The 27463-nt window shown below is 45.2% G+C and overlaps 1 protein-coding gene across 3 annotated transcripts in view; it reads right to left on the bottom strand.

The window, feature by feature from the left end:
- LOC133359832 (receptor-type tyrosine-protein phosphatase beta-like) overlaps positions 1-27463 on the bottom strand; it is a 425084-nt gene that overhangs the window by 317029 nt on the left and 80592 nt on the right. Inside the window, exons 17-20 of one of the 3 annotated variants that reach the window (XM_061578373.1) lie at positions 24818-24938; positions 23206-23244; positions 8525-8653; positions 4611-7186 (exon numbers count right to left, since the gene is read on the bottom strand). The exons of 1 other annotated variant lie outside the window; for it this stretch is intronic. In XM_061578373.1, the coding sequence (XP_061434357.1) occupies positions 7063-7186; positions 8525-8653; positions 23206-23244; positions 24818-24938 (413 nt within the window). In that variant the 3' untranslated portion in view covers positions 4611-7062. Of the gene's footprint in view, positions 1-4610; positions 7187-8524; positions 8654-23205; positions 23245-24817; positions 24939-27463 lie in introns of those variants that run through there. One more of the 3 variants, XR_009757187.1, reaches the window with a different exon arrangement.

Here is a 27463-nt window from a genome sequence, read left to right as displayed (position 1 = left end):
AATTTGAATTATGATCCCCCACAAAACTAATCCAATGCCGAACAGGTACGCACAATTTTTTTTTTTTGACGATCCCGAATATTCAATGGTCACAACAATACACCTCACATCCCGTATCCGTACACATCATCTCCGAGACTCGCATTGCAGCAATGCAGCTGTACCAACCGAGTGGAGAGAGCAATGCAATTTGACGGCAATTAACGGAAACGCACCCCCGATCCATGTAGAACACAAGGAGCATTCCCGCACAAAAGACATCATCTGTGCAACAACGGACAGGAACCAACCAGTGAGTTTGAAACAAACCGAACCTGTCACTTCAAAATCCCCTTCAACATTAACCATGGGACTCAGGGCATTCGAATTTTGAGAGAAAAAAACTGTACACAAACCCCAAGAATCGCTGAATTGATTAATACAGTATATGCAGTATACGAAGTTCGTACAGTCAATCATTTGGCACAATGCACCATCCAGTCCCCACATGGCAACACACACAATCAATACTCCAGACAATCCGTACATAGTAAATAATCACAAGCAAGTACCCAACATTCCATACACTTAACAATGACGATCAAAGTTTCTGACAGTTGCAAGTGACAATCACGAGCGAAACTCCATACAGTATACACAATAACAATGGCGATTTCGCAACACAACGATGTAACAACACGAGTCATTAACACGGCAACATACAGGATATCAACGGAGCTCGGGACACCAACAACGAATTAATCATTAACTACACGCAGAAGATACCGATCTCGACGCCGTAATTAACAACAAACACTGGTCGCCGCGTCAATTTCTCACGCACACAACCGGACGAACACGCTCCGCAACCCAGCGAGTAAAAAAAACACACGATCGCAACCCGGCACACGCAAGATGGGTGAAAATTATTATTATTTTTCTTGGGGCCGGGTGCTTGTCATGTCATGACTCGCCTGGCAAACTGTGAATAGCGGAGGGCGGCAAGGTGGAGCACTGGAACGGCCTGAAGAATCTTTGATGGTGAACACGGCCTGCTCTTGCGAACCCATCCACCTCTCACGCTCGAGCAGAAGGCTGGAACTCCCCCTCTGCAGGCGTTGATGTCGGCGGGAGCGGCATTTCGGCAGCAGGAGCGGTGTTTTGGCGGGAACAGCGCCCCGACCAGCCGCCGAAATGGCGGGAACGGCGTTTTGGCGGGAACAGCGCCCCGACCAGCCGCCGAAATGGCGGGAACGGCGTTTTGGCGGGAACAGCGCCCCGACCAGCCGCCGAAATGGCGGGAACGGCGTTTTGGCGGGAACCGCGCCCCGACCAGCCGCCGAAATGGCGGGCCCACCGCGTGGCCCGCATGCCCAGGCCTCCCCCGCCAGCCACCGCAGCGACGATGGTGTCCTCTCGCCGCGGCTCCGTCGCTCCGTTCCCGATGGCGGCGAAGCAGCAGTGCGATGCAAGTCCCGCCGCTCCGCGTGCAGCGCCATCTCTCTCTCTCTCTGTCACCGGGGCTGCCATCCCCGGGGCTGTCCGAAGGATGGTCGTCACACCATCCCCGTCGTACGAAGACGTCCAGATGAGTTTTATATTTGTTTTTCGTGTGCCCATTTTACTTCCCTAGGATAACACCTAGCAATATTTATTTTTCCACAACTTCTGACACCAAATGTAATGGGTTCAATTTAGGCGCACACACTTCTTGGGAGGCAACACTCATTTATTAATTAACACAACGTTTACCCAACAGTTACTCTTACTCTACACATAGGGTGGTGACCACCGACCTACACTAGCTAACACACCATTGTATTTTAGCCGCTCCAGCGTGGCCCAGCCAGGTGGCTGCTGGCAGTCCGCTCACTCTAGGTCTTCTCTTCTGGCATCTTCACGAGGTGTCTTCATTCTTCTCAGGAACAGCCCTGCTCTGCCTTCACACCACCCTTATATCTCGTCTCTCTGGCGTGGCCGGCTCCGCCCAGGCCACGCCTCCCTTCCCAGGCCACGCCTCACTTCCCAGGCCACGCCTCACTTCCCCCACCTCTGGGAAGGTCCGGATCCCTCCAGCACGTGACCCCCCAGGCACCCCCTTGGGGCCCCCAGCCCTCGTACGGGCCAACACAGTAGTGACCGTTCTGTCACTACACTTGTACATACACATGTCCACGTACACTTGCACCCCACACTCTCTTTTGGCCTCCCCTCCCCCTCTCCGTCCAATACGTTGGCGTGTGTAACAATAGTTGCTTGCGCACAACCACGTCCACGTCGCCGACTCTCGTGTACCACTTCGTGCATTCTTTTGGCCCCGCCCCTCTCCCCCTCCCGATACATTCTACGTATCACTTCGTGCCTTCTTTTAGCCCCGCCCCCCTCCCTCCCGATACGTTCCATTCATTGGCTACCACATTCTGATGAGCTCCCCCCCCCTCTCCTCCCCCCTCAACTTGCATTTAAGGGATGCAGCAAATCTGGCTGACGGTCCCACCTGATGACGGAGACTTGTGTTGCCTCCGAAACGTCGTGATTTTTATTGTTTTATTTTTATTAATTTCATTTTCTACCTACGTGACTTTACCGAAATAACTAAGAGTATGAATCCTTGCAGTCACGAAAGCTTCAAATCTAGAATTAAGAGGTAGAGGGTTGTTTTGCAGTCACCTGCACACCCACAATGCACCACCAACAATATGAAGACCAAGACGACACAGACTGCGTAACATTTTAATTTCTTACCTCGGTTTTGGCTGGGCATTGACGAACTTTCTTGGGTGACTCACCCTGGTGTGCACAGCGTGGTGGCACTGGAAACCAGAAGGTGAGCATTCTCGAGGAACTCTTCGCCTTCTTATTCGTCCACACATAGCCACTTTCCAGCGTGCCCTCCTCCAGACTGTCCCGTTCATGCCCTGTGCCTCCCCCTTCCTAGTTAACGTGCAGCCTTGGCCCTAGCACCCTGAATCGCTACCGATAGGGGAGGGGGCGTACGAGATTTGCTAGTGACAATCACGGGATCTCGACTCTCCCCTTCCACCCTTTCCCCGCCTCCCTCAACCGCCTTCTAAATTTCAATCAACTTTTGAATTGCTACCAGGTGAGAAGCGGTCATTCCCATGGGCTTGGGTGCAGCCATTTGCATTCTTCTGATGGGGAACGCCACTTATTCGATCAACATTCAACCTCGGACATTAGAAAAACACATATTCAGGCCTCCAACTTGGAGTAACTTGGCCTAAAAACCTTTGTCCGAGGTGTGGGGGATGGCGTTCCTAACATTAACAGAGAGTGAGAGAGGCCTTCAGAATGTCGAGTGAATCCCCTCTTGCTTTTGAAGCAAATGCGCACGATCTTGTTGATTGTCATATTCTTGAACCAATCAGATTTCGAGTTTGCCATGTTGGGCGTATTTTTAGACACGCCGGAGCCACCGCACTGGCCTCGACGCCTACGGTAGCATTTTTCATGTGGCGTGATCAGAGGGCCAGTTAGCTAACTTAAGTAAAACAAGCTAGCACATAAGGTAGCATCATCTAAGATGTATTATTAAAAATCTAAAAGTCATTTAAACGTTTAGATTTTTAGATGTGATTTCGATGTTTTTTTGTGGGGAAGCCTGTTGAATCCTGATTGTGTCATTTGTGTTTTACAGAATTTTTACTTGCTTGGTGGTCGTATGAGTAAATGTGACTGGTTGTTGTGAGTGTGTTCTTGTTTCTTTGGTAATGGCATTGATTTGGGCTATGCGATGTCTATTTGTGATGCAGCATCCTGTCATACTGCATAATAGTGGTACATCCTTGATGGTTTCAGTCACCATGAATTTATGTCTCTGCAATTAGTGTATTGTAACTCTCATAGATGTTGAGCCTCGTGTTAAATCACTTTATTCCACTCGATAAATGTTACTGTCACTGCGAATATGGGGTGGTTACGTCGAATGACGATTGTCTATAGCCCTAGTGTCATGGTGAGGTTGTTCGAAGGTGGTTTAATTGCAGGAGGATACCACTGAAGGCCTAGGTGTACAATATACAGCCCGCTACTGCTCAAGTGGCTGAAATGAAGTGCAGCACTCGAGTGTGGCTAAGGCCTTGTAGTCTTTTTATCAGCCAAAAGTGAGCAGTAGCGCTCTAGAAATGTTCACTCACAGCTGCCAAGTTCAAGAGTTTTTCCAGGTAGGTCTCCAAGGTACTCCTGGCTGCTCTGGGACTCTCATTCACTGCGCTACCCATTGGCCCGGGAACAACTCGTCCCCACTTCGGTTAAGCTCCGTCTTCTCTCCCCCTCTTGCCTTCCCTCGCCGTTTCAAACATAAAGCATATGTTATTATTAGAGCATGTTTGTATGTTTTGCCACAAGTATGTGTGGTTAATGCACGACTTGATGCCGTGCAACAGGTGTCTATTTGGTGTTTGAACATTTTAGCACCCGTTAAAATGCCAGAAAGGGTAACGCCTATTATTGTCTTCATCATATACCTCAACCCACCACGTTTATATTGCACCGTGTGTATATGTGCACGTGTTTGATGTATCGGTGTGTTTTGTATGAGCAAGTGCTTTTTACACTAAATGGACTATATTAAAAAAACACAAGTTTCTTACAATAGTTTTGCGGTAGGTTATACACTTTATTTGAAGTTGGTTCAAGAATAACGAGCACTGTTTATTCCATGGAGGTAGTCGTAAAATAATAACAGATAACTGCTTTGAAACATTCGAGCAATGAGTTGCACCATGTGGAAACTCGCGCGTCAAATGGCATCGCCTGATGAGAAAACCCGTCTGCTTACAAAAAAATCCTTTGCCCATTGTCTTGAATAGAACGGCAATCTGCAATCTCGTATATGGGACAATTGGAGTTTGGTTCACAGTTCTGTTTATCTTCCCTATACTTTCCACTCCTATCGTATTTTTGCATTGCTTGTTGTAACGTTCTTACCCGCCCCCTATTGGACGTCTGTGAAAAAGAGCCTTATACCTTATCGGTTTCCTCCTGTAGTATAGATTTTTCCGATTATGTAATACGACACTCCCTCCTTTCCTCTCATGTTACCCTACATCAACCCAAGCATTAAACAGGAAGTATTGCAAATGTAAAATATTATTAACATTGTCGAGTGTTGAAATATTCTTTTCACGATACTTTTTTTCATTTTAAAAAAATGTGTAGAGGAGAGGGTTTCCTGTATTTCTAAGATTACATCAAACTACGTCTCATGTACTGTTTATAATGGACTCGTAGGGTGAATTTTCTGATTAACAACAATTTGCTAGCAGCTAAAACTCACAAAACGGAAATTGATGCGGATGTCAATAAAGTGTGAGGACATGAAAGCAGATGCTCCTGATTATAGCCAAATACCTGTCATAAAGAAGTATAAAATTCAGACATTAAGTCACAATTTTAATGGGACAAATTCATGCCTATAAAATTAAGGTGTTTCATTTACTTCCCTTTACTTTAACATGTTATAGAACTAAACCTACAGGTTAATTTTAAACCAACTGTATTATATAGATACATATTAATTGCATGGTAAATACAAGTAAATACATGGTGATCCTTAAACTAAACTATTTTATTTGACCAAACAAGGCCCACTGAGCGAGATAGTTATTTTTAAGAAGCGATCGATCTGGTTATCACAAATGATAGCTCAACGTAATGGCTTATCATGTGGACATTTATAGCAGGCAAATACTCTAAATGTGTGATGTAGATTCTAGCTGCAAATATACAACACACTTTAGAGTCGGGATCGAGCCCACGACCTCCTGTATACCATGCAAGGTAGTTAACATCTCCCCACCGTGGCACGCCATTGATGTTACAAGAGTACTATTACACATCCAATGGGTAATATGTATGAAATTTAACGCGAAATTTGCAGAGGATTTGGGTTTAGCATTTCTCGTGATTGTGAAAAATGACCGATTACTTGCAAGCTTAATTATTACTGATCCTGCCATCCTGCGTGTCCATGACTCGGTCGTCACGATGTGGCGACAAATGAGTCTGACATGAAACCGATCATTTTAACTAAGAATAAAAACAGATTAACACACTCTATAGATTCACCCCCCTATAGACTATGTAGGTAAGTAATACATATATTTATTCGCCTGATGTGTTATATTTGGCATTATCCATGGATTTGTTTTGTCCAGGCCACCTGTCTCTACCTTTACCCAGATTCAAGACCCGAGGCAGACGATCCATGGCTTTGATCTTCCACGAAGATTATGGGCACAAACCCAAATCGAATCCACACAAACAATGGCAGAAGTGGTTACTTAAAGCACAATTGAAAATAAATCTCTCCGGTAGTGTGTGCCTGGGATCACCCAGAGTAGGCCACAGAACGAATGACTCTTCAATGCCCAATTCACAAGTATGAAGGGGGGAGCATCATCAGAGCAGTACAATCCACTACATTTCGATTTAAAGCTTTCGTGACTGCAGGGATTCATCTTCTTGGTTCTTTCGGTAAAGTCACGTAGAAGGGAAGTAATAAAAGGACGGCTGCTTGCGTTGTGGCCGAAACGTCGTGAGAATTGTTTTATTATGTTTTATTTTTATTATTTTATTACTTCCCTTCTACGTGACTTTATCGAAAGAACCAAGAAGATGAATCCACTACATCTGACACAATTATCTGGCTCAACCACCTCAACGTAAAATTATAGTTGTTACTCTACACCTACATCAGCCATTCGAAGAAGACACTTATAGATTTCCACTGAGACCATTAAACTTGCATCGGCACCTTTAGACCAGTACAGATACTCCATACACTTACAGATCTATAGGCGCAGCTGCAAAACGGCAGAGCAGTGTTTGCAAGAGCTATTTTTGTTCTCGAAGTGCAATGCCTGCCCGCTGGGGAGCATTATGACACTATCACACCTGATGAATTTGTACCTGGTACGAATGAATTATCCTTGAGAACGAGGTGAAATTTACCTTGGCATGAACCCAGCACAGGAAATATTTTATTCATGTATTTAAACTCAGTATAAGATCTGTTTTTTTTTATATCGAACAGAAGGAGGTGGAGAGTGACTTGAATGGCTATTTCACATTGACATATACATTGTCGGGGGCGAGATAGGTGGGATCGGAACTGCCCACGGTCTTGACATCATCTTCTCCCGTCTTCGACGGTGCAGCTGAGTGGTGGTCCTCTTGGTGTTCACTTAAATAAGATGAAAAAAAAACGTTTGAGCACGATGAACCAATCCACATGTATCGTAATAAAAACCTATTTTTATGTGCCACTCACGAGTATAGATACAATCTAAACGAAATAGAAAGCTGATAATAATGTCAATAACTTCTCCCGAAATTCCAATACAATTAACAACTATGATAATAGCGAATAATAATAACGTGCATTAAAAATCGAAATCATCAGAAATTGTATTTTTAATGAAAGTTATTTTAACAATTTTCTGTAATTCTGATCTGACGTAAATTAATTGTTGCATTTAGAAAGGCAACAGAGATTATGAAATCCTATAAAAATATAGTCGAACCAGCGCTGCTAACTCGCTATTCAGATATTTTTTATTTGGAATTTTAAACCGTGGCCGAGATTCTGCTGGTAAATCATAATGAAGGATATGCCTAAATATAACGTTAGACTATAAAATATGAAGCAAAACGCTCGATTTGTATAGATGCGTTTGTTGAGCCAGCAAAACTTAACCCATTTTTCATCTAGGAAACTGGAGAGCAGCGCAGACTGTTACGAACTTAACATTAAAAACAATAGCATATTTAATAATTACATGTAAAAGACAACATATATACTACTAAAAAGTAAGAATTAAAATTACTTTGTAAAACTGATCAGTGCGTCTCAAACTCATGCTCTTTTGGGCTCCTAAACATTAGGGCATGTAAACATACTATTTCACTTTGTTTAAATAGTTATACGTCTTTGCGTTTTGAAAGTGCTTTAACTTCAATATGGATTTGAAGCTTTCGTGACTGCAGGAATCCATACTCTTTGGTTCTTTCGATAAAGTCACGTAGGTATAAAACATAACTAATCACGACGTTTTGGGCGCAACACAAGTGTCCATCGTCAGATGGGAAAGCATAGGCAGACTGTTTTAAAAAGCATGGTCTGCTACCGATAGAACCAAAGAGTATTAACTTCAATAGTGACGTATTTTTCACTTGTTTGTTTGTGCATTTTGGAAGAGTGAGATATGAAAGGCCTGCTACCAAATCGAGTTGAATTCTATTTAGATGTTTCAATTGACTAAGCCTGAATCAGAATGTGATACGAGTAACATCAGGTCACATTTTGATTTTACCTTCAATAAATTTGTATTTTCTATTCATTTTTAAAACTGTAAATGATTCTTATTATACACATATAGTTATGTTACCCATATAATTATGCATTGCATGAACTAGATGCTTACACCCATGGTGAGCATGATTGTCACTCGTGTAAAATTGGATTACCTATACTCATAGCAAATGATGTGTCAATTGATGCAATTGTTGTTTGTCCACGTACCTATTGTCCAGATCTTCATAAATGCAGTCATCAGCAGCCATGTATTCATTTTCGACCTTGTGACTTGCATCACAAACATCCTTTTTCATGCCACCTGGTACAGCCGGAAGCTCGCCCCTTTTTCTTTCGCTTTAAGAAGAACATGGCATAAAAATGGATCAGTGAGCATTTTTTGATTACCACATGCAGGCAATCTGCAAAAAGTAGTGTTATCAAAAAGATAGCGAAAACTGATGCTACCGACCTCAAAGCACAACCGCACTAATCATTGCGCTTGTCACTCCATGCCCGTTGAGTTAATATGTTTTAGTTTTTTTTACCTTAGGAATATAATCACAGTACTTCATTATTCACTTCAGAAAAGCATTGCACCGTGTTTTTCTTTTGTCGAGAGGTGTCAACTAAGATAGTTTATATCAATGGAAACTCCTGGCCTCCAATTGTGACTTGCAAAATTAAAGTTTTCTAGACCTTTTTAGTGTTTCCAAAATTGCTATCTACAAAATCACATTGTTTTGGAAGCCACTGGAGCTATTAACTTTTAAATGATCTACATTGACACGCGATTGTCTATTAGAACTGCTGTTTGTGTTAGTTTGTTGTCCTACCCCCGCACCTCGTCCTCAGATCTTGTGGGGTCGGGGGATTAATGCACGAGTTCCCCCACTAACTTCTTACTCATTTTCAGCCCTGACTACAACCACTCTAAGACAAATCCAATGCTCAATATCTCAAGTACAGTCCATTATTTGCATTCCACACCTCCGATGAGCACGGTTGGCTACGTACGGTGTGAAATAAGTGAAACATACACGCGGTATGTTCTCCTATAAACACGATAGTTGTGTTCATGAAGAACACCGTGTTATGGAAAAATCGCGTTATGATAAATAATATAATATAGGGGTAAAGCACAGTCCGTGATAACACTTGAGATGGGTACGCAGGCTGAACAAAAACTGAGGTGCGTGGGTGGCATCTAGAAGCATCCAGCAGCATCCATATGCCTTGGGTGAGCCAGCGCCTTCACGTCTGAAGACACCACCACGTGAATAATTCCACCGCTCATGCTAGAAATAATTTAACAATGCGAACAACAATGCGAACGATATTAACAACTTCACCCTCCTCTGTAATTAATGACTGCGGGCCACTGCAAGTTGGCAAAGTGACACCAAACCATGCTGAGGATTCTTGATATTTTGTAGGAAGTGGGGTAGGTCGGTGCTTGCTGCCACTCCCGCTTCTACGGTTTCTTTCTTTCATCTATATTTTCTTTACTCTTTGGTTCCCTTTGGTTCTTAAGTAAACAGTTATTATTCTTATTAGGTTGCATTTTTTACGTTTAATCACAATTCAGCTGCGTGGCCTTCCTGTTAGTATCGGCACATGCAGCCTATTCTTGCCAGGAGCCATACAGATATCCATACATTACACTAACATCACACATGAATATACTCACCTTCACATATGCACTGTAATTTCAAGCATACATTAAATACACTTCACATTATAACACATAGTGCTTAAATATCACACAATCAATATCACCTGCACTCAAGCATTAAAACACACATTTACACTAGAAAGCATATGCATTAACTATTGCTTAAGCATTAAACACCCACTAACACCTGTATCCTTACATTCAACCAGGCTTAACATATACTGTATGTACACATGAACACTTGTACATTCCTTACAAAACACGTTGGATTTCCCCATATAGCCTATACAAGCTGTTGGAGAGCATTCTATCAGCGTGTGCTTATCTTCTTTTCTTCTTTCTTCTATATAAAAGTCTCCGTGCGCTCGCGCTTGCGGGGGATTTGGCTCTCGGACGGTGGTGTTTAACACTGAAATAATTTGCCAGGCGGCACGCCCTAAGCCCCGTGGTGGGTATAGGCTATTCCGTTTCCCCGTCCGTACACTTTAAAGTAGTTTAATTAACACATTTGTGCCGTTTCTATTATTCATTATTTACTTATTGCAGGACATCGACTGTACCAAGTGACGCCAATTGCGTGGGGGGGGGGAGCGGACCCTGCCAAGTGCTGCTCGTTTGCTCCAGCTCACGGGAGACATTTTCTTTACGCGTTTTACAGTCAACACGTACACACATGACGCTGCGGATATTTCTTCACAGTGTCATGTCCTCTTCGCCCCCCCCCAACACGATGCGTTCAGTTTATACTACAGACTCCGTAGATAATAATATTTTACTCCTTACATAGCATTATTCTTGCACGGGCGGCGGATGTTGGAGAGGGGGTAGCGGCCCAGCCCCTAGCCTGGCAACGTGCCAACTCCGCGCCTCGCCAATGTACGCCAGGACGGGGGCTACGCATCGCACAAGGCCTCAACACGCCTATGCTAAGTACAAATTTCCTTGCTTCTTACGCTAGCAACTCAAGTCCGTTGTTTATTATTGTTAAACACTTTAGTTGACAAACATTACAATAATAATGTTTGTGTGCAGATAAAAACTCAGCTTCATTGTTTACCATTATGAAACAAGTTCACAGATGTTACAATAATTCTGTTTTTGTGAAGATAACTACTCAGGTTCATTGTTTACCATTATGAAACGAGTTGACATGTTACAATAATAATGTTTGTGTACACAAAACTCTTTTTGCATTTTTGGGTTGCTCAATTTCCCCTTTTTTTGATGCGCTTTTATAACGCTGCCACGGTCTACTGCCAGTCTGTGATTTCTGCTTATTTCTTCAATGCATTTCTATTGTTTCCATCGCTCACGTCACGCTATTTACTCATACGTAGTACTGCGATACTGATAGCTGTGCCATCATCGGGGATTGCTGTGCCCGTCGATGTGTGTGTGTGTGAGTCCATGTGTGTGTCTTTGAGTCCATATGTGTGTGCGTGTAGAGCCATGCGTGTCTTTCACTCCATGTGGGTGTCTTTTTCGAACGGACAACGTCAAAAGTGTTTATGTGTGTGTGTTAGTCCATGTGTGTGTGTCAGTAGATCTGTGTACGTGTACGTCGATGTGTATATCAGTCCATATGTGTGTGTTAGTCCACATGTGTGTGTAAGTCTATACATGTGTGTGTCACTCGATGTGTGTGTAAGTAAATGCGTCTGTGTGTTAGTCCATATGTGTGTTAATCCATGTCTGTGTATCTAAAGTATATATCTGTGTGTCACAGTCCATATGTGTATGTGTGTGTAGGGCTATGTGTGTGTCAGTCTATGTATGTGTAAGTTCATGTGTGTGTATCTTAGTGCATATGTGTGTGTGTGTGTGAGTACATATGTGTGTTTACGTCAATGTGTATTTTAGTCCATGTATTGCTGTGTGCGAGTCGGTGTATGTGTGTGTGTCGCTGTATGTGTGTACGTCGATATGTGTGCGTAACTCCATGTGTGCGTATCTCAAATACATGTCTATGTATGTGTGAGTCCATATGTGTGTGTGTATGTAAGTCGATGTGTTTGTGTGTCTCAGTCCATGTGCGTGTGTGTTAGTCGCTGTGTGTGCATTCCTCCATGTTAGTCAGTGTAACTTCATTTATTTGCGTGTCTGTAGGTCCATGTGTGTATCTTAGTCCATGCGTGTGCTTTATTGACCTGCTCAAGGCCTATGATACCATCAGTAGGCCTGGCCTCTGGGTTGCTCTTCGTGCTTTCCGAGTCCCGAACCCACTCATCACCATCCTTAAGGACCTTCATGATGGTGAGCAGCCCCGCGTCTTAACTACATGGCCGTGAGTCAGAGCAATTCCCTTTACACCTTGGGGTGCAACAGGGATGTCCTCTGGCTTCCACATTGGACCACGTAGTTCGTCGAGCCTTCAATGACTGTACCGGAAGAATTCCCATCTGCTACAGATACAATGGGAGGCTGATCAATGCCCGGGTGCGGTCAAGGGATGGCTCCCTATTGCTCAACCACGTTATGTATGCCGATGATCTGCTAATGGCTGCTCACTCGGAGGAGTTCCAGGTGCTGCTGCTGAACCTGGAGCTTGCCACCAACAGGTGGCGCCTTACCATCAGCCCAACCATAGCTAAGCACCTGCCTGGCTATTTTGTACCATCGGACACTCCACCCCCACAACTCCCAATTGGTGATGGGCCAGTTGTGGAGACAGTGGAGAGTTTCCCTGGGCAGTGTGCTAATGACCGGCTCCGGTTTAACAGCAGAGGTCTCACTCCGAATCAGTCGAGCTGGAGTATCTTTTTATTGGCTGCGTAACGCTGTGTGGAAGCTACCTGGTCTATCACTCCGTACGAAGCTTCAGGTGTTCTCGGCCACGGTCATTCCCTCCCTTCTCTACGCTTGCGAAACTTGGACCCCCTTAATGGAACATCTTCGCCAGTTAGAAACATTTAGGCTGGACTGCCTACGATCCATCCTGGCTTTAACCAGGCTGCATTGTGTGAGGAGCTCACAAATCCTTGAAAGATGTGGACAAAGTCCTATCGGTGACCTCCGGCAGGCAAGGCTGCGTTGCCTGAGTCATGTAGCCCGCATGGCCAGCCACCACATGCCTAAACAGCTTTTGTTCCGCCGGATCGAGGGGGCTAAACGGGTAAGGCACGGGCTGGAGAAGACATTGGGAGTTATGTGCTACAGGAAGACTTGGAGCTGAGTCCACTTGCGGATGACTGGTACCAGCCATGTCAAGATCGGCCACTGTGGAGGAGGCTCCTGAAAGACGCTACTGGCCAGTTGGAGGCAGTCACCCTCCAACAACAACGGAGGGCGGAGGAGCGACGCTCACAACAACGAGTGGAGCGCCGGGTGGCTAAAGCACAGAAAGTTGCCACAGTAGGGGCCACAGGTGCTGCATCAGCCAGTCGTCTCAGTCAGTCGACCTGTGCCATCTGGGTTTGCCCCGTGACCTCTTGCCAGCGGGCGCTCGACACTTCACATGGCCTCAATGTGCACATAGCCTGGCACAAGCGTTGTTGTGACGTCACCCCCACTTAGTGGCGAATGGCGGTTGTTGTTCAGTCTATGTATGTATGTGAGAGTCCATTTGTGCGTGTAACTCTAATTTTGTGTATCAATGGATTTGCGTGTGTAACTACATGTGTCTGCCTTTTTCGCCCGGGCAACGCCGGGTACTCACCGCTAGTACACAATAAGATTATAGCACACTCCTTTACACTGGTACACGTACATTAACATTTTGTTTTTGCGTACACAACACTCACGCACTTACATATTAAACCAATCACATGGACACTAAATGACATGTCAACACATGCACATATCTCATAACACATTCACAGAAGCACACAGGGAGTGTAGGGTTTTATGTTCTTCTTTATTTTCTACCGACTTGTCGCTGTCCCGGGCACTGTTGCCGCTGTCGACTGGGGCTATGGTTCTTGGTTGGTTGTGGTGTCTGTGACTGTCGTTGCGGCTGTTGATGCAGCTATTCTTTTTCATCTGTTTGTCCACGGGCACTGGTGTGGCCGGTGCATCTGTGGCCATCCCAGCTGTAACAATCACTTCGGGAGGCAACTACAGCGGCTCATATCCGAGTGAGGTGGCCCTGCGGTTGTCTGCCTCGTTGGCCTGGCCTGTTATGAGCTTGATCCTTAGCATCTGCGGTCAGCGATTCGACTGGCGTGCCTACTGCTACATTACCGGTGGTGCCTGCCATTTGACACTATCCAGGACATGGTGGGGCTTGTTCTTGTCTTCACTGCTTCTGCCTTTCTCACCTGTCCAGCCCGGGCTTCGGTTCTGGATTGGCTGTGGTGACTGCCGGCTCACCACGTTGGCTGACCATCATTATGTGGCTGCCTGGCTTTGTTTGAGCCGTCTGGCACCGTCGGGGAAAGGTAAAGATCTGGCACATGTGTAGCTGCTGCCTCCACCACCAGTGCTGTCTCTCCACCCGGGCTTTGGCCTTCAGGCTGTTTGTTCATCGTGCAGATGGCCTGCTGCTTTAGCTGCCACATCTGTGTTGGCGTTTGCTGGGATCATATTGGGATGGAGCCTGCAAGTGGTTAAGCTAGGGCCCTGTTTTTGTATGGCCGTAACATTGCCTGCTTTAGCTGTGTTGCTTGCTGCAGCCATCATTCTGCGGCCTGAATAGGCCTGGATGCGGCATTGGATGCCATTGGCCCCAGTGACTCCCCCTACAGTGACTGACTGGTCAGCTCAGAGCTGCTTGGTTGTCATGCTCTGTCAATCAACAAAGTCGCAGGTGTTGCATCACGTGGCTGCCATTTTTGCCACCCATTGTCCTATCTGGGTTGTTTACTGGGTAGCCACAGCAATTTCTTCAGATTCTAGAACTCTGTGGTCTTATGTTTTTTTGGGTCTGCGTCGGTTGTCCACTTTCTGCTTCTTGTGACCCACCCCTACATTGTTTTGAATGGCTGTGGCCCTTCATCGTTTGGATATCACACTGGCTGTACTAATTTCTGCCTTATCTGTTTACAAACATCGCTAGTAGATTGATGTACATGATGACAGCAGTCTGATATTACGATACCTCTGTACCCTAGATATGTATTATTGAGTTTGTGCTGTTTTTCGATCTCGTTATGCACAATTGTCCTGACTGTCATTCCCTGGTTATTCTCAGGCGATCGCCCTATGTTCATAATCGGGCTTGGTCGTAGCAAAATCACCAGTTCACTCGCAAATCAGGTCACAACATCGGATCTGTTTGTCATAGTCCTACCATTTCCATTGGTATGTCTTCTATTCATTGCCCGTTGGGGCCTGCATTAATGATGTATGTTATATCTCATGTAAGATGTTTGTAGTAAACACACTTTTGACAGACCACTGTCTTGACTACCTATGTCTGACTGAGGCCTGATAAAGGCCTCTTGACTTTTTTTCACAGAACGAGGCAACTCCATCTTATTTCTCTTTTTGTGAGAAACCACAGTTATCAGGTAGAGGTGGTGGCCTGGCTTTATTTACTTGAAATTCTGCAATTGTAAAACCTGTCCCATTGCCAATGTTCCAGTCATTTGAGCACCTAGCATTAGACCAGAGGCCAATTTGTTCCCACCTGTAAATTATTAATATTACTATATTGCCCTCCAAGATTTATTTCTACATTCCATTCAGAGTTTTCTGTGTTCCTCTCAGTCGTGTGTGTTCATTCTGAACAAATTCCCATAATTGGTGACAAAAATGTTCATGTTGATACACCATCCAGACATCATGCCAGGGACTTTTTGGCCTTCGTTGACTCTTTTTCATCCAGCATGTCAAAAAGCCAACACAGTCTGGTGGATGTACTTTAGATTTGGTTTGTTCCCTTGGGCTTTCATTATCTGAACTGACTGTGGTGGAACTAGGAATATCAGACCACTTTTTGGTCCTCTTTGATATATCTTTAACCCCACCTGGTCCGTCCATTAAAAATAGAATTTCAGTTGGCAAAATAATATATATCACCACGGCCTCTCTCACAGATGCCATATCGAGTTCTCCACTAGCTGATGAGAGTGAGCTTTCCGGTGAAGAAGCTCATCAACAATATCCTGGATCATTTGTCACCCCTCTGAACCTGTTGGATATCTTATAATCGCCCTTTGCCAGGGTACACTGCAACATTGAGGGCACAATGATCTTCTGTCCGTATAGCAGAACGTGCTTGGAGAAAGTCCAGCCTCACTATTCATAAAATATTTAAAGAACAGTTTATTACTTACCATAACAACATTGCCTTGGCGAAATCCTCCTACATTGCTGGTTGTATTGCAAATAGGGATAACAATCCTCAGACCTTATTTTCCTGTATCAATACACTTTTGAAACAGGAACCAAATGTAATCTCCCACTCCTCTGCTGATTTCTGCATCCAAATTCAGCTGTTATTTCATGATACTTACTTTCGCTCTCTTCCCTCTCTTTCCTACTTACCTCCAGCTCAGTTGAAGGGGACATTGTTGACTGACTTTCCCGCAATTTCAACTATGGAAGTCATCTCCATATTTGCTGTCTTTCGACAGCTGTCCACCGGATCCCTTCCCTTCTAGGCTGTTACAGGATCATGCTGTTATACTGAGGCCGTTTATCCTCGGTCTTTTTAATAGTTCCCTTAAAACCGGCACAGTTCCTGACATTTTTAAGATGGCTGCGGTCACCCTACTTTTAAAAATGCTGGGTCTTGATCATGAGCTACTGGAAAAATTTCGCCCAATATTAAACCTTCTGCATTTGTCTAAAATTCTGGAACGAGCTGTGGTCACTCGTTTACATCTGCACCTGGCCTCAAACGATATATTTGACCACTTTCAATCGGGGTTCAGACCAGCTCATAGCACTGCGACTACTCTGTTAAGGGTGGTCAATTATTTACTTTCGTCAACAGATAAAGGCTTTGTCAGCCTCCTAATTTTGCTATATCTGAGCGCACCATTTAACTCTATTGATCCTGGGGTTCTCCTTGAGCAACTGGAAGTTTCAATGGGGATCTCTGGCATAGCTTTGTTGTGGTTCCATTCTTACTTAAATAAACATTAGCATTTCCCCACAAAGTATGGTTGCAAGTTACCAATTAGAACGGTTCTCTGTGGTGTTCTGCTTAAATCTGTGCTTGGCCCATCACTTTTTTGCATCTACATGACATCAGTGGGTATTCTGCTCCAACATTTTCCCTTAACCTACCATTGCAATGCAGATGATACTCAAATTTATATCCGATTATGACCAGACTCTGCATCACTAACAGTAGTGAATTCATGGTTGCGTCAAACTTGATTGATAGTCACGAGATGAGTCCCACATTACAGGTCAGAAACCTTGGTGTTCAATTTGACCAAGCATTGTCCTTTCAAGCACATAAATCTAAGGTGGTTAAAATTTCCTTCTTCCAGCTAGAAATATTGCCAGAATGTATTGCTTCCTGTCACCTGCTGACCTGAAGAGGTCCATGCTTTTGTGTTATCCCAACTCGACTACTGCAACACCTTACTGGTTGGGATTCCGAGCAATATATGGGGCAGAGCAATGTACTGGGCATGCTTGCATAATGTGCATAATAAAGTACGTTGATTACCATATCAATAACCCAACTGGCAATGGATACCCATTGTTATTTATATCCCCCCCCTCCACTTTCCACATGTGATGTCATCACATCTACCCCTCTATTTACGGAACGAAACAATAGAACATGCGTGCCAACACGGACACTCAATTGATTTTGATAATGTTGAATTTCTGTGAAAAACTAGTTACTACCGGCCAAGACTAATTAGAGAATATATCGAAATTTAAAAATATATAAATAATTGTAACCTTACAGATAGCTACAGACTAAGTGCGGTTTGGAAGCAAATTATCAAATAATACATTGTTTAAGTGCATGCCTATGCAGGCCACCATACTTCAGTGGGGATTACCGTTGAACAGATGTAGTGACATAAGAAGGGAGGGGCTGCTGGGGGCTCTGGGATCCCAGGCGAGTCCAGACGCTTAAGCCTCTGGGCGCCAGGCATTGAGTTCCCAGGCGCTTAATCCCCTGGGCGCCGCCAACGGTGGGGGCTGTGTGTGCTCTGTGGGATGTCTGGTGGCGCACACGGCCCCACCCCTCGTTGGACCAGGCATAAAAGGAGAGCTCCCTGGACGATCGGGGCCCAGTTGTAACTCAAGACCCAAGACCCACGACCAGCCATCTGAAGACCCTGGGATGCTGTGAGAGCCAGTGGTGGGACTCTGGAACTCCCGACTCTACGACCTTGTGAGGGCGAGCATAGCCAGAGTAGAGTATCGAGAGTATCGAGGCTGTGTAGCTAGGCTGTGTACCTAGGCTGTAACAGAGTATCAGGACTGTTGGAGTGTTGTATTGTAATAAAGAAGTTACCTCTACAAGTGTCTCCGGAACCCGTTACATTTGGCGTCAGAAGTGGCTATAGAGACAAGAAGTAAGCCACGTACCTTCAGTCCTGACGGCGATGAAGAGGAGCAGGCAGCGATGGGGCGGCCAACGCCGGCCGACAGCGACGCTGCACCGCCGGCCGACAACAACGCCGCACCGCCTGCTGAGCAGCTGTCTGCTCCGCCGACCGTCCCCTTTCCAGCGTCGGGAGCAGAGATGGAGGAGGCGCTGCTTCGCCTCGCAGAGCTGCTCTGCGCCACCGCCTCCCTCCTGGGCGAGCTGCGGTGCTCGCGGCCGATGGCGGGAGGGAGAGAGGAGGCGCGGCGCTCGCCCGAGCCCGCCGCCGCCATTCCCCCCACGGATGTGAGGGATACTTCCGGGAATGACATCACTTCCACCAGAGGAGCAGTGACCGCTGGGAGCGACGTCACTTCCGGGCCCAGCGTGTGCCAACCCGACGACGCCGCGTCATCAGCGCTGCGTCCCTCACCGCCGGGTGACACCTGTTGGCAACCTAGCAACGCCGCGTCATCAGCGCTGCGTCCCTCACCGCCGGGTGACAGCTGTTGGCAACCTAGCATACCGCGTCATCAGCGCTGCGACCGGACAGTGAGGGCGCCATTCTTACTGTTACCAGCGCCGGGGCCGGCACATGGAGCGACACGCTGGTCGCCGCCTTTGCTGCTCTGGCCAAAGGTTGGAGGTCGGGAGACCAGGCCCCTGACACTTCGTACATTTACACTTCACGCTCCGGATTAATGATTTTTTTGTTGCCATTTTCTTCGTTGTCGTCGGGGAGTCGTGACTGTTGTTGGGTAAACTGTGTGGAGCTTCGCCCGTGAGTGTTGTCAATGTGTGTGCGAAACTTTGCTTGTGATTGTTAACAATGTATGGTTTATATTGAGCTTTGTTCGTGATTGTTAATGTATAGCTTGTGCTGTCATTGTCAACGATGTATATACTGTATGGGGCATTTATCTTGAGATGGTGACATGCTGCCAAGGATTGGAATTGTCATGCTGGCTCTCAAATATCTTGGGGTGCAGATCCTGACTAGGATGTCCCAGCGGGTGTTGCGTGTCTAACACGAGAGTTGTGGTCCCGTCATGCTATGGCTGACGGCTTGACCTGACAGCCCGGAGATAGAGACACTCCGTGGCATGTCTAGCCTAGTGGGCTGTGTGCTCACATGGCTCGGAGAGTGTGGTCCCGTCATGCTATGGCTGACGGCTTGACCTGACAGCCCGGAGATTGAAACACTCCGTGGCATGTCTAGCCTAGTGGGCTGTGCGCTCACAGGGCTCGGAGAGTGTGGTCCCGTCATGGAATAGCTGACGGCTTGACCTGACGGCCCGGAGGTTGAGACCCTCCGTGGTACGTCTGGAGCACTAGGCTCGCCCTGACGGCCCGGAGATTGAAACACTCCGAGGCGCGTTGAAACGGTGGGCTGGAGATTCGTGGTGTTCAGGTGTAGTTGTCCCGTTACGTTGGGACTGTATTCCTTAGTTGTTAGGGTGCATGTTGTGCAGGGAGTGAACAATGGGTCGTCTCAGATCGGTCGGTACAGCTATATGCTGCGATGCGAGTCTTGGAGAGAGGTTGGGTCTCAGATCGGTCGGTACAGCTATATGCTGCGATGCGAGTCTTGGAGAGAGGTTGGGCCTCAGATCGGTCGGTACAGCTATATGCTGCGATGCGAGTCTTGGAGAGAGGTTGGGTCTCAGTTCGGTCGGTACAGCTATATGCTGTGATGCGAGTCTTGGAGAGAGGTTGGGTCTCAGATCGGTCGGTACAGCTATATGCTGCGATGCGAGTCTTGGAGAGAGGTTGGGTCTCAGATCGGTCGGTACAGCTATATGCTGCGATGCGAGTCTTGGAGAGAGACTGGGTTGAAGTCCCCCCCGATATGGCCGACGTGCGCGGGTTTAGGATGGAGACGCCACGTTGGAAAGGCGGGGGGTGCAAACGGTTGACATGTAATGTCGGTGGTGGTCCTCATTGAGGGCTGCTGGGACGCAAGCACGGGATGCCTTGGAGATGCGGTTCGCGTGTGCGGCCACCATTTATGGACAGGAGCAGGAAGATTTATTTTGGTTGTCATGTAAATTTTATATATATATTTAAAAATGTAGATACTGGAGCAGCCCTGAAGTGCGACTTCTTTGCCCAGTACATGGGTCGGCCCTGAACTACGACTTCTCGACCCGGGACATAGACAGACGTCCGGATAAGTGTGTGTAGAGGGATGCTCGACATGTTGGTCTTCGCCTTCTCTCCACCTGACTGATGGGAGGCTGGCAGAGTGGTGTGGATCCCTGCCATCCATGCGGTGGTTGTGTGATTTCGGTTCGATTACCGGTGTTGGTTGTGCATCCAACGCGTCGGAATCTGTATATTTGTTGTTGTTAATTCCCCGTTTTCTATGCGGATCCCGAGGAGGGCTAGGTGTGCCGCGGGTCGTTTGTTCACGTGTCATTGCTTCACCTTTTTGTTGATTGATGCTTGTATATAGTGTAGAGTTGTACATGTTGGATATGGTTTTTATGGTTGCTTTCTTGTTCTCTTTTCTTTTCCTGTTGAGGCTCGCATATTTTTTTCCTCTCTCTCCCTTTCGTTAATTTAAACTTTCTAATTATTGACAGCCGGGACGGCTGGAGGCTACGTAGAGGGGGGTAATGTAGTGACATAAGAAGGGAGGGGCTGCTGGGGGCTCTGGGATCCCAGGCGAGTCCAGACGCTTAAGCCTCTGGGCGCCAGGCGCTGGGTTCCCAGGGGGTCCAGACGCTTAAGCCTCTGGGCGCCAGGCGTTGAGTTCCCAGGCGCTTAATCCCCTGGGCGCCGCCAACGGGGGGGGCTGTGTGTGCTCTGTGGGATGTCTGGTGGCGCACACGGCCCCACCCCTCGTTGGACCAGGCATAAAAGGAGAGCTCCCTGGACGATCGGGGCCCAGTTGTAACTCAAGACCCAAGACCCACGACCAGCCATCTGAAGACCCTGGGATGCTGTGAGAGCCAGTGGTGGGACTCTGGAACTCCCGACTCTACGACCTTGTGAGGGCGAGCGTAGCCAGAGTAGAGTATCTAGAGTATCGAGGCTGTGTAGCTAGGCTGTGTACCTAGGCTGTAACAGAGTATCAGGACTGTTGGAGTGTTGTATTGTAATAAAGAAGTTACCTCTACAAGTGTCTCCGGAACCCGTTACACAGACAATAACAGATACTGCTCTTTTAGTGCACACAATCGACAGTAGGTACAAGAAAAATGGGCTTGCATATTGTGCTTGCATAATGTACGTTGATTACCATATGAATAACCCAAATGGCAATGCATATCAATTGCATTTTTTTGCATTCATTACCCCCCTCCCCCACTTCACTCAAGAAGAACTCACAATCTTAATTTTAGAACTTTCGTGACTGCAGGAATTATTATTTGGTTCTTTCGGTTAAGTCACGTCTAAAGATAAAATAATAAATAAAATAAAATAATAGCATACGACGTTTCGATTGCAACACAAGCAATCATCATCAGGTATAATGAAATAGCGACATAAAATCTAACCTGTGTTGCTCTCTCTATGCTCTCTATTTATCTTGGTGATATCTGTCTGCTAATATGTCTGTCTATAGTTTTCTGGTTAGATTTTATGTCGCTATTTCATTATACCTGATTATGATTGCGTGTGTTGCAATCGAAACGTCGTATGCTATTATTTAATTTAATTTATTATTTTATCTTTAGACGTGACTTAACCGAAATAACCAAATAAGAACTCACAAGTGATGTCATCACATCTACCCCTCTATTTATGGAACGAAACAGGATTTCTCCACAAATCTGGCTGTCGCTTGATGACGCTAGTTGTAATTACTGGCGAAACGTCATACTCAGATTGAAAATGTTGTAACGAATTGGCATGTTCTGTTTATGTAACAAACCTTACTAATTGGCTGTGTTGGGTGGTGGTGATTTTAACGACACATTTATATATTTACGCAATTTAACCCAAAACAAACCTGTATTATGGATATTTAAGTCTGCTTTGAAAACCCATCTCTTTAAACTGGCCTTCCCTCTTTAGTTTGGTTGTTTTCCCTGGTTATGTTTTTGTTTCCTGCTTTTCATGCGTTACGCATTGGGATCCTAGGATGGAATTCGCATTATTAATTTGAATTATTATTTATATGCCCACGACTCAAACATTATTAGTTTTGTACAGTATCACACTTTTGTTATTATTACAAAACATGTCGATCATCTCAAATGCTGCATAAGACACAGAAGAAAACTCATCAAAAAAATGTTAACCCATTTTCTGAATAAACTCATAATTGCATCAATGGAAGTATAGAAACTATAAAGATTTGTATTTTACCAGATAAGTTCCACTGACCTATATAGATTTTTTTTTAGAAGTAACCTTCCCACGAATGATAGCTCAACAAAGTAGCTTATCATGTGGAAATGTATAGCAGCCAAATACTCCCAATGCATGCTTCCAAATGTTCTAGGGAAAAAACAGAGGACTCAGAGATAAATCCACTTGACCACGGGGAGAGCATACAAACTTCAAATATACAACAGGCGTCAGGGTCGGCATCGAACCCACGACCTCATGTATACCAGGAGAGGTAGTGAACATCTCGTCACCATGTGCACAGAGATCCTGATATCTCGTGGAAGAGAGTCCCATAGTCTGAGGGCTCTAGGGGAAGACGCTTGGTCACTCATCATCCAATGCCTCGACATTGGAACTCAGAGGAGATATGCATCCCCAGAACTATGAGACATGGTGAGGGACAGCTATTTTAATGGATGAGACAAGCAGATTAGAGGAATTAATACTTGCCCAGTTTGCTGTGTGGAATCGGGTTTCTTGAAACAATTCCTGTAGAAAGAGGCACATGTTGAGAACATATTTAATCAATAGGCAGACTACTAGGTGGACAGACACACAAATGAATGGAATGACAGAAGCAGCGATAGATCTAAGACCTAACGGAGTGCCCGGGTTTTTATCTGGGCAGATGCCTGTGTTTAAAACTGGGCTCAACCCAGTCAACAATGACTGCATAGAAACCCAAGTCATGAATTTGCTTCTGCACTTAATTTGGATAAATTCCAGCTCTGATAATAAATCAACAGTCAAAATCTGTCCTAAAAGAAAAAAATATACACGTAATATATTCTATATGATATTTTGGTCAATGATGTTCTTTATAACACGTAGGTGAAGAAGGGCCATTGCCCAAACGTTATTTATTTTTAAATCCTTTGTATTAAGTTCGCTTGCGCGCTTACGACCGTGCAAATCTTTCGGTCGTTTTTTAACCCACTTCCCGTGATCCAATCGAGCTGACATTTTCCACACAGACTCGTTGTGCGTGACAATTAATGTTCGTGAAATTTTTTTCCCAAAATTTTACACTATTTAGGGAAAACAAATTAAATATTTAATTACCAATTGTTTAATACTGCAGATAATCATCTGACCCATATATGGCAGCCATCTCAAGCCAGAGGACGAGAGGACTCTAGCCGCCACGCATATAAAGGATTTACAGTATAGTGAAAAACTTTGTTTTTACGGGTTATACTTGTTCCCCTTTTAGAGCAGTGTTATTTATAAATGTTTTTTTTAATCTATGCCAATGAAATACTGGCAATGCAGTATCACAAACATACAATTAAAATAATTGGTTTGAATGCAATGTGATGAATATTACACTTTCCGTTACAGGGTGAGTTGGATTCTGCTGTCCCCTGTTGTATGTCTAGATGTATGTTGAAATTACTTCGCACCATACGTATACAACCGTGCTAATTAGCGGTGCGGGGGAAGGACAACAAACTAAACACAAAGCAATTCAAAGAAATTAGTTTGTCAGACAAGATGATTTAAAAGTACATAGTTCCAGTGGCTTCCGAATATCGGAACGACGTTCCAGACGGCCGTAGAAGCGCATGCAATACCGTGCAATACAGTGACCATCTTTGTTCAATTGTTTAGCCAAAAGCCACTGCAAAGATGACTGAAGTTAAGTGACTCACTTTACTTCGAGGAATTTTGCATGTAGTTGTGCGATATCCGCTTCCCCAAGACCGTTTTCTAACACAGGGTGATGCACTACTCTGCGAAAAATTCGAATGGATAATTTGTCTCGTGACGAAACATCATAAACACTATCAAAAGACACAGCATCACCAGAACTTTAGAAGTATCTTTCTTGAGGAAAGTAGAGTTGTTGTCTTTTTACAAAGACGCTGCATTAGTTAAGAAATACTCACCAGGGTCTCGAGGATTGGCAAAATAACTGCACAACCCGCGTAGTTTGGACAGGCCTTTATCCAGCAGTGAATAGACGAAGGGTTGTTCATGTACACCTGTGACCAAAGTTAATATCGCGGTGAATGTGAGGTTTAGCAGCTGTGCTGTGTGTGTGTGTGTGCTCAGAACGTACAGCTGCTTCCGGCGTATGTAGAGTAAGACCCCTCCAACAATGATCACAAACGCTCCCAGCACACCTCCCACCACACCTCCCACCACAGCTCCCACCACAGGGCCAATGATGCTTCCCGAGCCTGATAGGAAGGGGAAAGGAGAGAAGGGCGACATCAGTGCTGTGTCAACACCAATAGGCTTTACATATTTCTCCAAAAGAGTGTTTTTTCGGTTATATTGTGTAAATATAAATGCGTTGCTAAACGCAATACCACCCAACACAGCCAATCACGCAAACAAATGTGCGAATTAGTTACTAGTTCAGCACTAACAGGTTGTGTGTTTTAGAGTAAACCCATAACATTTACAATTCAAGATCCACATTACAACCAGCCTCATCAGGCAACAGTCATAATTGACAAACTTTACGAATTGGCTGTGTCAAGTTTTGGCTGGTTAACAACACATTTATATTAACGTGATCTAACCCACTCGTCGGCATAGACCTGATCCCTGATCCTGACTCACCCACCTACTCTACCTGGTCCTGACTCACCCACCTACTCTACCTGGTCCTGACTCACCCACCTACTCTACCTGATCCTGACTCACCCACCTACTCTACCTGGTCCTGACTCACCCACCTACTCTAACTGGTCCTGGATCACTCACTACTCTCTTCTACCCCCGCCCCCCTTCACTGGAATAAACTCCCCATCAACATTAAGCAATGATCTTCGCTCACTCGTTTCTTCTCCTCCTCCTCCAAAACTCACGCATTGTTCCCTAGCTCACGCACGACTCCTTACTCTTCCCCTCATAACCACCACCATTCCTGCTTCCTCTTCATATTCTCATGACAAGGCTCCCCGCTCATTCCCTCATTCATTCAATAAATTAATTCATTCAAAACATTCATTCATGAATCATTATTCGCCGTCATCAATTTGCCTTAACATAATTCACGCAATCATCACAGATTTGCTCATAGCTTCCTCTCATCTTTTTGTATTCACCTCATCTCCACCATTGCATTCATATGGACCATTCCTAATTTTCCATACAGCGCTATATAAATTTAATTCATACAAAATAAGCTTCTTGCTCCTGGCCCTGCTGGTTACCACTCATTGTCCGGCATCCCTGCCTACTGCTCAGGTTTCTCAGTTTTTGCAAAAAGCTTCATAATAGCGGCAACAGCCTTTCTGGAACTGGAACCGTGCCGGCCCAAACAATAAATAACAGAGCTTCGAGGGAACAATGAAATGTAAAAATGCGTATTGTAGATGGTCAATATTTTGTGCACACTTTTGCTGTGCACACTGATTAATGCAGTGCTCAATGAACCTGGTTTCCCGAGTTTAATTCCCAGTCACAAATCATTTCAGGGGTGACTGATGTCTGAACCTGCACCAACGTGCACCGACCAGTGGGGTGAAACGTGGCCACGCAACTCCCATGTGTGGTGAAACGAGGTCAAGACAGCATTGGGAGCCCTTCATCAATGAACATATCAAGCTTGATCCAATGTCATTTCGTTTTCTGGAGAATTTGCAATTGTGACTGTTTTATAATGGAGATGTAAGATGGTCTGAACCGAGTCCCAGTTTTCCTAGGACCATTGACTTCTCGTTTAGATTTCACATAAAGCGCTTGCCACAAAATAACCTAGATACCGCGCTGATCTCATCAAGAAGCATAAAGCATCATCACACAAATTCCGGTCATCCTCACAGCAGCAGCTTTTGGTTAAATGTCTAACAAAGATGGTCAGCGCATCGTGCTTCCAGATGCACTTCTGCGGTCATCCCGAACACCTTAGGATGTTTCTGTTTAGTTTATTGTCCTACCCCCACACCTCCAATTAGTACAGTTGGCTATGTATGGTGCAAAATAATTTAAACATATATACACATTGGTTAGGTACTACCTTACCAACACTTACTTCACCTGGAATGGTACTTTCAACAAAAAAATGAAGGTACCCCCATGGGTTCCCCCTTATCACCAGTGATAGCGAATGTTTTCATGGAGAGATTTGAAACTGATGCCATGCAGACATCCACCCTACGTCCTTCCTTGTAGAAGAGATGTATAGATGACACTTTCATCATTTGGCCACATGGCCTGCCAGCATTGAACCAATTTCTCAAACACATCAATTCCATACACCCATCCATCAATTCCACCATGGAAGTGGAGAAGGATGGTAAGCTACTATTCCTGGATGTTTTGTTTGAGAAGAGGCCTGACAGCTCGTTTGGACATTCTGTCTACAGGAAAGCCACCCACACAGATTCCTATCTAAAACCTGATTCCCACCACCATCCTGCCCAGAAGAATTCCCTCATCAAAACACTACACCATAGGGCCCACTGCATCTCCGACCAACACCACCTAGCCAGTGAACAGGAACACGTACACCAAGCCCTCAAGATGAATGGGTACTCGGACTGCATTATTCGCAAAGCTGTTTCTCCAACCATGGAGAAACAATCTCCTGAGAAGCCAATGAAAACCATCACTTTACCATACATAGCAGGTGTTACCAATTTTTTTTTTCCAAAATCTTAAACAAACACAAGATCCAGGTCCGATTCAATACAGTACACAAAATCCGTGATCTAATCCCATCTGTGAAGGAGGTCATTCCTGACATGCAATA

Source organism: Lethenteron reissneri, chromosome 66, assembly GCF_015708825.2.
Source record: "Lethenteron reissneri isolate LAM-NWPU_2019-01 chromosome 66, ASM1570882v1, whole genome shotgun sequence".
NCBI classification, from domain to species: Eukaryota; Metazoa; Chordata; class Hyperoartia; order Petromyzontiformes; family Petromyzontidae; genus Lethenteron; species Lethenteron reissneri.
The sequence above is the reverse complement of the archived record's forward strand: the minus strand, read 5'-3'. Positions and strand labels throughout refer to the sequence as shown.